The sequence below is a fragment of the Myxine glutinosa genome, chromosome 5 (genome assembly GCF_964187855.1).
Source record: "Myxine glutinosa chromosome 5, kmMyxGlut1.1, whole genome shotgun sequence".
NCBI classification, from domain to species: Eukaryota; Metazoa; Chordata; class Myxini; order Myxiniformes; family Myxinidae; genus Myxine; species Myxine glutinosa.
In genome coordinates this window covers 118,256,427-118,268,818 of record NC_136265.1, presented here as the reverse complement: position 1 = coordinate 118,268,818, position 12,392 = coordinate 118,256,427, and the positions used below count along the sequence as shown (strand labels likewise).

The following is a 12,392-nucleotide window of genomic DNA, read 5'->3' as shown; positions in this document are numbered from 1 at the left end:
ATACACATCAAATCGGATCCGTGTACCATGCTCAATACACACACAACAAATCGGATCCGTGTACCATGCTCGATACATACACATCAAATCGGATCCGTGTACCATGCTCGATACATACACATCAAATCGGATCCGTGTACCATGCTCAATACATATACATCAAATCGGATCCGTGTACCATGCTCAATACATACACATCAAATCGGATCCGTGTACCATGCTCGATACATACACATCAAATCGGATCCGTGTACCATGGTCGAGACATACACATCAAATCGGATCCGTGTACCATACTCGGTACATACACATCAAATCGGATCCGTATACCATGCTCGATACATACACATCAAATCGGATCCGTGTACCATACTCGATACATACACATCAAATCGGATCCGTGTACCATGCTCGATACATACACATCAAATCGGATCCGTGTACCATGGTCGATACATACACATCAAATCGGATCCGTGTACCATGCTCTATACATATACATCAAATCGGATCCGTGTACCATGCTCAATACATACACATCAAATCGGATCCGTGTACCATGCTCGATACATACACATCAAATCGGATCCGTGTACCATGGTCGAGACATACACATCAAATCGGATCCGTGTACCATACTCGGTACATACACATCAAATCGGATCCGTGTACCATGCTCGATACATACACATCAAATCGGATCCGTGTACCATACTCGATACATACACATCAAATCGGATCCGTGTAGCATGCTCAATACATCCACATCAAATCGGATCCGTGTACCATGCTCAATACATATACATTAAATCGGATCCGTGTACCATGCTCGATACATACACATCAAATCGGATCCGTGTACCATGCTCAATACATACACATCAAATCGGATCCGTGTACCATGCTCAATACATACACATCAAATCGGATCCGTGTACCATACTCGATACATACACATCAAATCGGATCCGTGTACCATGCTCGATACATACACATCAAATCGGATCCGTGTACCATACTCGATACATACACATCAAATCGGATCCGTGTACCATGCTCGATACATACACATGAAATCGGATCCGTGTACCATACTCGATACATACACATCAAATCGGATCCGTGTACCATGCTCGATACATACACATCAAATCGGATCCGTGTACCATGCTCAATACATACACATGAAATCGGATCCGTTTGCCATGCTCGATACATACACATCAAATCGGATCCGTGTACCATGCTCGATACATACACATCAAATCGGATCCGTGTACCATACTCGATACATACACATCAAATCGGATCCGTGTACCATGCTCGATACATACACATCAAATCGGATCCGTGTACCATGCTCAATACATACACAACAAATCGGATCCGTGTACCATGCTCGATACATACACATCAATCGGATCCGTGTACCATGCTCAATACACACACATCAAATCGGATCCGTGTACCATGCTTGATACAGGGGCTCATTTCGACTGAAACAGGTTGCATGCGGAGGGTTACAATCCTGGATGGGTCACAACTCCCCCGCATGAAGGGGGTTACAATCCTGGATGGGTCACAACTCCTCCGCATGAAGGGGGTTACAATCCTGGATGGGTCGTCACTCCCCCGCATGAAGGGGTTACAACCCTGGATGGGTCGCCACTCCCCCGCATGAAGGGGTTACAATCCTGGATGGGTCGTCACTCCCCCGCAGGAAGAGGTTACAATCCTGGATGGGTCACCACTCTCCCGCATGAAGGGGTTTCAATCCTGGATGGGTCGTCACTCCCCGCATGAAGGGGTTACAATCCTGGATGGGTCGTCAATCCCCGCATGAAGGGGTTTCAACCCTGGATGGGTCGCCACTCCCACGCATGAAGGGGTTACAATCCTGGAAGGGTCGTCACTCCCCCGCATGAAGGGGTTACAATCCTGGATGGGTCGTCACTCCCCCGCATGAAGGGGTTACAATCCTGGATGGGTCGTCACTCCCCCGCATGAAGGGGTTACAATCCTGGATGGGTCGTCACTCCCCCGCATGAAGGGGTTACAACCCTGGATGGGTCGCCACTCCCCCTCAGGAAGGGGTTACAATCTTGGATGGGTCGTCACTCCCCGCAGGGAGGGGTTACAATCCTGGATGGGTCGTCACTCCCCCGCATGAAGGGGTTACAACCCTGGATGGGTCGCCACTCCCCCTCAGGAAGGGGTTACAATCTTGGATGGGTCGTCACTCCCCGCAGGGAGGGGTTACAATCTTGGATGGGTCGTCACTCCCCCGCATGAAGGGGTTACAACCCTGGATGGGTCGCCACTCCCCCGCATGAAGGGGTTACAATCCTGGATGGGTCGTCACTCCCCCGCAGGAGGGGGATCTTTAACGTTCATTAACTAGTGTCGATAGAGGTGTCGTCCGTTTAACGTTTATTTGAGGGATGGCACACTCATTGGTGAATCACCCAGTCGGTGAAATACCAGGATGGCAGTTCATAGGTAGGTCGGGTTCAAACCCATGCTGGACAGCTCAGAGGTGAGTGTCCTGTCAGGTCTGAGCACACGCGTTTGCTTATAATGTGCAATGAGGGAATGACTGAACGAACGTAAGGAGGAGAGTGAAGAGCGAAGGAAACATGGCCGCTTGCAAATGGACAACAGAGGATTAACGAGGATAGTGAAGATCACAGACTGAGAAGGATGACCTGAGGAGGTGGTGTACACTCCCAAGTTGAACCCATCGAAGGAACAGTGCCATTGGAGGTTCCACAAGTGGGAGAAGAGAGGAACAAAAGAGAGGAGGTGAGTAGCTCGCTTGGATTTTAGGAGTTTCATCCTGAGGGCCTGGGAATGGATGGAGGAATGGAAGCGCTGAGGGAGCAAGGCCCGAGCAGAGGCAGTATCAGAGAGGCTTCCAACATGGCTGCGATGACAAAGCAACAGGACCTAGCTGCCTGCGCGTTTGATTAATTTGTGGGAGATGTGAATTTGGAATGTAACTCGACAGAAAATGATCAATTGGCGTATATTTACTAGTACCCGACTGCAAAGCCGCAATGAGCCGGCGAAGCCAAAGCCTCTTGCCACGATTTTACCCATCACAATGGCATACGTAGGTTAGGTAGTTGGTAGTAGGTAGGTGTAGTAGGTACTGTAGGGCAAAGGGGGGCATTACGCTCCAGGGGGCATTAGGCTCCACTACATTGTAAATCTTGAAGGTAAATATAATGCATTTACAATGTAGTGGATGGAGCCCAATGCCCCCTGGAGCTTAATGCCCCCCTTTGCCCTACCTGGTAAGACTTGGTAAAAGAGAAGAGCAGACAGTCCTCCCCAATACCTACATACAATAAATGTCACAGGAAGCTTAAGGAAGTAACTATACGATGTGCTCGCTTAGGGCCTATTTTAAGAAATTTTAACTGGGCTTAACATACGTTTTCACAGTAAGTGTGTAGTCTTCTAACTTCAGTCGCTGTCAGGACTGGTTCTCTCCGGGCACTGCGGCTTCCTCCACCAGAAGAAGTTAGCTTGCAGTAAGATCAATGCCGACAAATCAGACGATAGCGCCGTTTCAACGGCAATGTGTGACTGTCGTTAATCAAACCGAGCTTTCTTTCTTTATGTAAACCGCTTATACCGGTAGGTGCAGGACAACATCATAAATCAGACAAACCGACTGAGCATGCGAGCATGGGATTGAAGCCTAATTCGACTTTTTAGGTCTACCACTAAAGAAGAGAAAAATTTCGAAAATGCCCCAGAGTCGCGACTGTTGTCGCGAAGGGTGCACTACCCGTAAGTTACGTAGTTCCGCGGGCGCCTATTGAACTTTTTCGCAATTTTTTATGCACACTTCCGCGTCCGCAAGATGGCGGCCTCCGTGGAGCGATTTGGTGCGTCAAAGCTTCGAAATTCTCAAAGGATCCTGCAAAATCTGGCTTTTCAACATAAGATTGTGAATCAAAAAAAGGCAGGTGAAACAAACTCCGATTGAACTTTTTCGCAATTGTTTATGCATACTTCCACATCCGCAAGATGGCGGCCTCCATGGAGCGATTTGGTGCGTCAAAGCTTCGAAATTCTCAAAGGATCCTGCAAAATCTGGCTTTTCAACATATGATTGTAAATCAAAAAAAGACGGGTGAAACAAACTCCTATTGAACTTTTTCGCAATTTTTTATGCATACTTCTGCATCCGCAAGATGGCGGCCTCAATGGAGCAATTTGGTGCGTCAAAGCTTCAAAATTCTCAAAGGATCCAGCAAAATCTGGCTTTTCAACAAAAGATTGTGAATCAAACAAAGACGGGTGAAACAAACTCCTATTGAACTTTTTCGCAATTGTTTATGCATACTTCCGCATCCGCAAGATGGCGGCCTCTATGGAGCGATTTGGTGCGTCAAAGCTTCAAAATTCTCAAAGGATCCTGCAAAATCTGGCTTTTCAACATAAGATTGTGAATCAAAAAAAAAAGGGTGAAACAAACTCCTATTGAACTTTTCCGCAATTGTTTATGCATCCTTCCGCATCCGCAAGGTGGCGGCCTCCATGGAGCGATTTGGTGCATGAAAGCTTCGAAATTCTCAAAGGATCCTGCAAAATCTGGCTTTTCAACATAAGGTTGTGAATCAAAAAAAGACGGGTGAAACAAACTCCTTTTGAACTTTTTCGCAATTTTTTATGCATACTTATGCATCCGCAAGATGGCGGCCTCCATGGAGCAGTTTGGTGCGTCAAAGCTTCAAAATTATCAAAGGATCCTGCAAAATCTGGCTTTTCAACATAAAATTGTGAATCAAAAAAAGACGAGTGAAACAAACTCCTATTTAACTTTTTCGCAATTGTTTATGCATACTTCCGCATCCGCAAGATGGCGGCCTCCATGGAGCGATTTGGTGCGTCAAAGCTTCGAAATTCTCAAAGGATCCTGCAAAATCTGGCTTTTCAACATCAGATTGTGAATCAAAAAAAGACGGGTGAAACAAACTCCTATTGAACTTTTTCGCAATTTTTATGCAGACTTCCACATCCGCAAGATGGCGGCCTCCATGGAGCGATTTGGTGCGTCAAAGCTTCAAAATTCTCAAAGGATCCTGCAAAATCTGGCTTTTCAACATATGATTGTAAATCAAAAAAAGACGGGTGAAACAAACTCCTATTGAACTTTTTCGCAATTTTTTATGCATACTTCTGCATCCGCAAGATGGCGGCCTCAATGGAGCAATTTGGTGCGTCAAAGCTTCAAAATTCTCAAAGGATCCAGCAAAATCTGGCTTTTCAACAAAAGATTGTGAATCAAACAAAGACGGGTGAAACAAACTCCTATTGAACTTTTTCGCAATTGTTTATGCATACTTCCGCATCCGCAAGATGGCGGCCTCTATGGAGCGATTTGGTGCGTCAAAGCTTCAAAATTCTCAAAGGATCCTGCAAAATCTGGCTTTTCAACATAAGATTGTGAATCAAAAAAAAAAGGGTGAAACAAACTCCTATTGAACTTTTCCGCAATTGTTTATGCATCCTTCCGCATCCGCAAGGTGGCGGCCTCCATGGAGCGATTTGGTGCATCAAAGCTTCGAAATTCTCAAAGGATCCTGCAAAATCTGGCTTTTCAACATAAGGTTGTGAATCAAAAAAAGACGGGTGAAACAAACTCCTTTTGAACTTTTTCGCAATTTTTTATGCATACTTATGCATCCGCAAGATGGCGGCCTCCATGGAGCAGTTTGGTGCGTCAAAGCTTCAAAATTATCAAAGGATCCTGCAAAATCTGGCTTTTCAACATAAAATTGTGAATCAAAAAAAGACGAGTGAAACAAACTCCTATTTAACTTTTTCGCAATTGTTTATGCATACTTCCGCATCCGCAAGATGGCGGCCTCCATGGAGCGATTTGGTGCGTCAAAGCTTCGAAATTCTCAAAGGATCCTGCAAAATCTGGCTTTTCAACATCAGATTGTGAATCAAAAAAAGACGGGTGAAACAAACTCCTATTGAACTTTTTCGCAATTTTTATGCAGACTTCCACATCCGCAAGATGGCGGCCTCCATGGAGCGATTTGGTGCGTCAAAGCTTCAAAATTCTCAAAGGATCCTGCAAAATCTGGCTTTTCAACATGAGATTGTGAATCAAAAAAAGACAGGTGAAACAAACTCCTTTTGAACTTTTTCGCAATTGTTTATGCATACTTCCGCATCCGCAAGATGGCGGCCTCCATTGAGCGATTTGGTGCGTCAAAGCTTCGAAATTCTCAAAGGATCCAGCAACATCTGGCTTTTCAACATAATACGTACGCGTTCATTCACAACACCGGCTTTGCTGGCTATTAACTCTCGGCATTGAGGGCTGTTTCACATCCGTGTCATCTGCACAGTGACGTAACTGCCGGAAACGGAAAGAGACCCGTTTGGAGATGGGAAACATTTTGCACATCCATACATGACATCCTCTCCTTTAAGTCCAAAATTGCCAAGAGTAAAATTTCCAAAAAATGTAGCAATATGTGTGTACAAATAAAAACAAGTGGACCTTGGGTAGACCACCCTGGTCAGTACGTCAGGGATTATTCTGCCCCATCTTGTCAACGTGAGGATATAACATGGAGGAAAACAAACAATGTCACAGATTCAAACGGCCGGGTGATTTTCTCTCACACATTGAGCGTCGCAGTGGAACAGTGGATACAGAGTCCGAGGTGATTCTTTCGGTCTCCACTCTACGACGAGTGGAGAGTTCGCATATGTTTTTGAGGCATCCACGCCAACTGGAGCAGCCACGACGATCTTTGGTAATGGCGGGTCGAACTGTTGTTCTGATTGTGATGAAGCTGCATGCGACTCTACGACTGGACTGGCAGTGACGGTAGGTCATGTGGTCCTGGTGGTGACAAATGTTGCCGAAAACTATTACCCAATCCTTCCTTGTCAAGTTTGGAATAGTTATTCTCTGCCAGGGACAGCATTCTGGAGGCAAATGCAACAGGTCTTTCTCTGCCGTTGAGTATCATGTAAGATAACACACTACCCACTCTATACCAACATGCATCGCATGTCAACATGAATCCTATGGAACAAAATGAACGAGAACATTGGACGATTTAAGCAGATCCTTGGAGGTCTGGAATGCCAATTGTTCAGTGGACCCCAGCTCCGGGAGACTCCTTTCTTCAAGAGACGATAAAGAGGGCCCAAAACTTTGGGCATATTCGGGATGTAACGACCAACATCGGGATGTAACGACCATAAAACTGAACAAAACCGAGGTGTGACTGCAATGTTCCTTCATGTCTCATGGAGCAGGAACATCCTAGATAGCCCAGACTTTCTCATCTGTCAGGTGTAGACCTTCGGCATCAATTGTATGACCCAGGTAATGACAGATGGCACTGGTGTTTGTCTTGACACAAGCATAGCCCGGAGTCCGATATCCTCTTCAGAACTCGATCCAGGTTTTGTAGATGTTCAGCATCCGAATGACCAGTAACCAAATTATCATCCTGGTAACAAAAGACATTGTGTTCAGCAGCAAATAAACTGTCCATGACATGTTGATAGATGCCAGGTGCAGGTTTCACTCTGAAAATGAGTCGATGGTACCTGTACAACCAACTGTTGGAGCTGTAGTTAGGCGGATTTGAGATTGAGTTTAGTATAAATTTTGCCTCCAGTGAGACGAGCGTAGAGGTCTTGGATCCTCGGGATTGGTTATTTATCCAATGACAAACACCTTTTCACGGTCATTTTATAAACTCCACATATTCGGATGGACTAGTCCGGTATTATAACCAGAACGATGGGTGCCGCCCATTTGGCTGACTGTATTGTCTGGATCATCCCCAGACTTTCAAAATGATCCAGTTCCTTGTCAATCTGCTCCTGCAGGGCGGAAGGGACTGGGCGAGCTCTGAAAAATATAGGTTTGGCATCCCGGTCAACACTGAAAGGACAGAGAGCTAAACTCAAAGTTCGAAGCTCATCCTTGAAGACCTCTGGATACATTTCCAGCACATTTTTGAATGTTTTGTAGCCATACGAGAAACGTTGGCAACTCGGAGCATGAATGCTTTCCCACTTCAGCTGAATTACGCTCAACCAGTTCCAGCCAAGTAAGGAAGGCCCCTTTCCAGGAATGACGATCAGGCGCAGGTGAAACTCGCGATTATTGTAGCCCACCTTGACGTCACAGGTTCCACATGGAACAATATTCTCACCTGTATAGGTGGAGAGTCCATGGGTGGTAGGTTTCAGGTCGGGTCGGTCAGCATTATTCCACAGCATCGGAAACAGAGCTCACCAGGTCAAACTTGGGTTTATCCGAACTGATAAACTGATGAATCTTCTTGTCAGTAGCTTTGTCTTTCCCCCATTTGTGAGTGATGCAAGCTGGAGCAATATGGCCAGTTTTCGAACAAAAATGGCAGGTTGCATCTTTGAGCCGATACGTCTTCGGAAGGTGTTCTCCATTGCACCTGAAACATTTGTTGTGGGTTTGAGACTTCACTGGCTTCTGATGAGGAGACTTGTTCCAACGCTGATCATGATGTAACCGATTCACAGCAGGGCAGATACCAGACGAACGAGTATCACCAATGCTTGAACCGTTGCATTCAGCACTTCCTGTGGAAATGGCGGTGTCTCTGGCATTTTGGAAAGTCAGTCTTCTCTCAGCAAGTAGGCGTCTGTGAGCGCAGTCATTAGACATGCCAACCACCAACAAATCATGGAGCATGTCATCAATCATGTCCCCAAACTCGAGTGACCTTGCTGCTGTCTGCTGGAGCAGAAATTGAACCGACACAGGATGACTGCAGGAGACGGACTGCAATGTTCCTTCAAAGCAGCCTTGAGCTCGGCATACATGAGCTCCTGGATGGTCCGAGGTCGAATCAGGTTTTTAACGAGTGTGAATGCCTGTCCCCCACAAACGGACAGGAAGACGGACAGGAAGACGGCCTTCAACCGGGCTTCCGTCGTGATGCCGTTCGCCTTGAAGTAGAAAGACAACCGCTCAGAATACATATCCAAATCTCCCCCATAAGGGTCACATTTGTCGATAAGACCGAAAGAAGTCATGCTCTAGGTCTAGGTGCTTAACTTCATCGCCATGAAATGGAACTGGACAGAATCGACAAACAACATTTATAAATTATCAGCGTACAGGGGCGCTTCACTCCATCTGCACTCTGACGTAACTCCCGGAAACGGAAAAACCAGAACGGTTTTAACACCAGGAAAATTTGCACCTACATACATGACATTAATGATGTTGAGAACTTTGGATTCCAGAATTCCACAGTTTCCAGGAAAACCGGGTGTGAAGTGAGGACACCAACCTGTAGGGGACAGCAGTACTCTATTGATCCTCGTTCCTGATCACTTTTGCCAGAGCACATTTAACGATGGTCCAGACCTCCTCAAAAACTAACCAAAATTTCTTCCTCCTCCTTCCCAAGGATTAGATGATGTTTTGCAACAATATGGCACAACATTTTTGGAGAATGGCATCACCGGCAAAGCATTGCTCTGCATGTCCCATGCCAAGCTTGACGATTTGGGTTTGAAGCTCCTCGGTCACCAGGAGCTGCTGTTGGAAGCCATTGACCTGCTCTGCGCCCTGGTATTCTTTGTTCTTTATACACCGCCAATTTTCTTTCTGTTACTTCACTTACCTATGATCTTCAAATGGTTTTTAAGATGTTATAGCTTTTTAAGGACTATCAGTGTACAAACTCCCATCTACCTCTCCATCATCACATTGGCCCTCCTTCCATGCACGACACATTCCATGATATTGCAGCAATACCCGACACCTTTACCACACAGCCTTCTGTTTACGTGTTTAAATCTTACCTCGTTTTGTTATGTGTTTTCTTATTCACTTTCAGCATTACACCACGGACAGTGAGAATTTGAACCAGGCCACACAAAAGTTGGTGACGGCTTGCAAGGCTCTACAGACCAGCATGGGCCTTGTGGCCGCAGAGGAGCCGGACAAGACTCTCGTTGCTAGGCAACAGCTACCTTCAGAGCTGCTTGTTTCGATTGTGCGGGTCCTCAGCTCGGCTCGTTCAGTGCTCGCTTGGTTGAGCAGGTACTTTACATGACGTTTTGATTGTGCGGGTCCTCAGCTCGGCTCGTTCGGTGCTCGCTTGGTTGAGCAAGCACTTTACATGTCGTTTTGATTGTGCGGGTCCTCAGCTCGGCTCGTTCAGTGCTCGCCAGGTTGAGCAGGTACTTTAGTAGTGCAGGTCCTCAGCTCGGCTCGTTCGGGGCTCACTTAGTTGCAAAGGTACTTTCTGTAGATGCTCAGTTCGGCTCGTTCGGTGTTCGCCTGGTTGAGCAGGTACATTCCGTGGGTCTTAAGCTCAGCTCATTTGGTGCTCGCTTGGTTCAGCAGGTACTTTCCGCAGGTGTTCAGCTCAGATCGTTCGGTGCTTGCCTGGTTGAGCACGTACTTTAGTGTGGGTCCTCAGCTCGGCTCATTCGGTGCTCGCCTGGTTGACCAGGTACTTTCCGCGGGTCCTCAGGTCGGCTCATTTGGTGCTTGCCTGGTTGAGCAGGCACTTTCCGCAGGTCTTCAGCTCGGCTCATCCTGTGCTCGCCTGGTTGAGCAGGTACTTGCCGCGGGTCCTCAGGTCGGCTTGTTCATTGTATGCTTGGTTGAGCAGGTACTTTCCTCGGATCCTCAGGTCGGTTTGTTCGGTGCTCGCTTGTTTGAGCAGGCACTTCCGCAGGTCCTCAGCTCGGCTCGTTCGGTGCTCGCCTGGTTGAGCAGGTACTTTCCTTGTGTCCTCAGGTCGGCTCGTTCGGTGCTCGCATGGTTGAGCAGGTACTTTCCGTGGGTCCTCAGGTCAGCTCGTTCGGTGCTCGACTGGTTGAGCAGGTACTTTCCTCGGGTCCTCAGCTCAGCTCATTCGGTGTTCGCTTGGTTGAGCAGGTACTTTCCGCGGGTCCTCAGGTCAGCTCATTCAGTGCTCGCCTGGTTGAGCAGGTACTTTCCACGGGTCCTCACGTCGGCTCGTTCAGTGCTTGCCTGGTTGAGCAGGTACATTCCTCGGGTCCTCAGGTCGGCTCGTTCGGTGCTCGCCTGGTTGAGCAGGTTCTTTCCGCGGGTCCTCACGTCGGCTGTTTCGGTGCTCCCCTGGTTGAGCAGGTACTTTCTGCGGGTCCTCAGGTCAGCTCGTTCGGTGCTCGACTGGTTGAGCAGGTACTTTCCGCGGGTCCTCAGGTCGGCTGGTTCGGTGCTCCCCTGGTTGAGCAGGTACTTTCCACGGGTCCTCAGGTCGGCTGGTTCGGTGCTCCCCTGGTTGAGCAGGTACTTTCCTCAGGTCCTCAGGTCGGCTGGTTCGGTGCTCGCTTGTTTGAGCAGGCACTTTCCGCGTTTCCTCAGGCCGGCTCGTTTGGTGCTCACTTGTTTGAGCAGGCACTTTCCGCAGGTCCTCAGGTCGGTTGGCTCGGTGCTCGTTTGTTTGAGCAGGCACTTTCCGCAGGTCCTCAGGTCGGCTGGTTCAATGCTCGCTTGTTTGAGCAGGCACTTTCCCTGTGTCCTCAGGCCGGCTCGTTCGGTGCTCGCTTGTTTGAGCAGGTACTTTCCGCGGGTCCTCAGGTCGGCTGGTTTAGTGCTCGCTTGTTTGAGCAGGCACTTTCCGTGGGTCCTCAGGTCGGCTGGTTTAGTGCTCGCTTGTTTGAGCAGGCACTTTCCACAGGTCCTCAGGTCGGTTGGCTCGGTGCTCGTTTGTTTGAGCAGGCACTTTCCGGAGGTCCTCAGGTCGGTTGGCTCGGTGCTCGTTTGTTTGAGCAGGCACTTTCCGCAGGTCCTCAGGTCGGCTGGTTCAGTGCTCGCTTGTTTGAGCAGGCACTTTCCGTGGGTCCTCAGGCCGGCTCGTTCGGTGCTCGCTTGTTTGAGCAGGTACATTCCTTGGGTCCTCAGGTCGGCTGGTTTGGTGCTCGCCTGGTTTAGCAGGCACTTTCCACAGGTCCTCAGGTCGGCTCGTTCGGTGCTCGCCTGGTTGAGCAGGTACTTTCCGCGGGTCCTCAGGTCGTCTGGTTCGGTGCTCGCTTGTTTGAGCAGGCACTTTCCGCGGGTCCTCAGGTCGGCTGGTTCGGTGCTCGCTTGTTTGAGCAGGCACTTTCCGCGGGTCCTCAGGTCGGCTGGTTCGGTGCTCGCTTGTTTGAACAGGCACTTTCCGTGGGTCCTCAGGTCGGCTGGTTCGGTGCTCGCCTGGTGAGCAGGCACTTTCGGCGGGTCCTCAGGTCGGCTCGTTCGGTGCTCGCTTGTTTGAGCAGGCACTTTCCGCGGGTCCTGAGGTCGGCTCGTTCGGTGCTCGCCTGGTTGAGCAGGTACTCTACACTGCAGCTGGGTGATGTTTGTTATGGGAAGTTGGTTTCAT

At 48.4% G+C, this 12,392-nt stretch overlaps 2 protein-coding genes across 6 annotated transcripts in view; one reads left to right on the top strand and one right to left on the bottom strand.

The window, feature by feature from the left end:
• CNKSR1 (connector enhancer of kinase suppressor of Ras 1) overlaps positions 1-12,392 on the top strand; it is a 153,756-nt gene that overhangs the window by 7,723 nt on the left and 133,641 nt on the right. For 4 of the 5 annotated variants that reach the window (XM_068116429.2, XM_068116427.2, XM_068116431.2 and 1 more), the window contains exons 2-3: positions 9,456-9,619; positions 9,888-10,093. In XM_068116429.2, coding sequence (XP_067972530.2) covers positions 9,456-9,619; positions 9,888-10,093 — 370 coding nt within the window. Of the gene's footprint in view, positions 1-9,455; positions 9,620-9,887; positions 10,094-10,930; positions 10,940-12,392 lie in introns of those variants that run through there. The other variant, XM_078778595.1, reaches the window with a different exon arrangement.
• HDX (highly divergent homeobox) overlaps positions 1-12,392 on the bottom strand; it is a 131,584-nt gene that overhangs the window by 110,986 nt on the left and 8,206 nt on the right. The window lies entirely within an intron of this gene.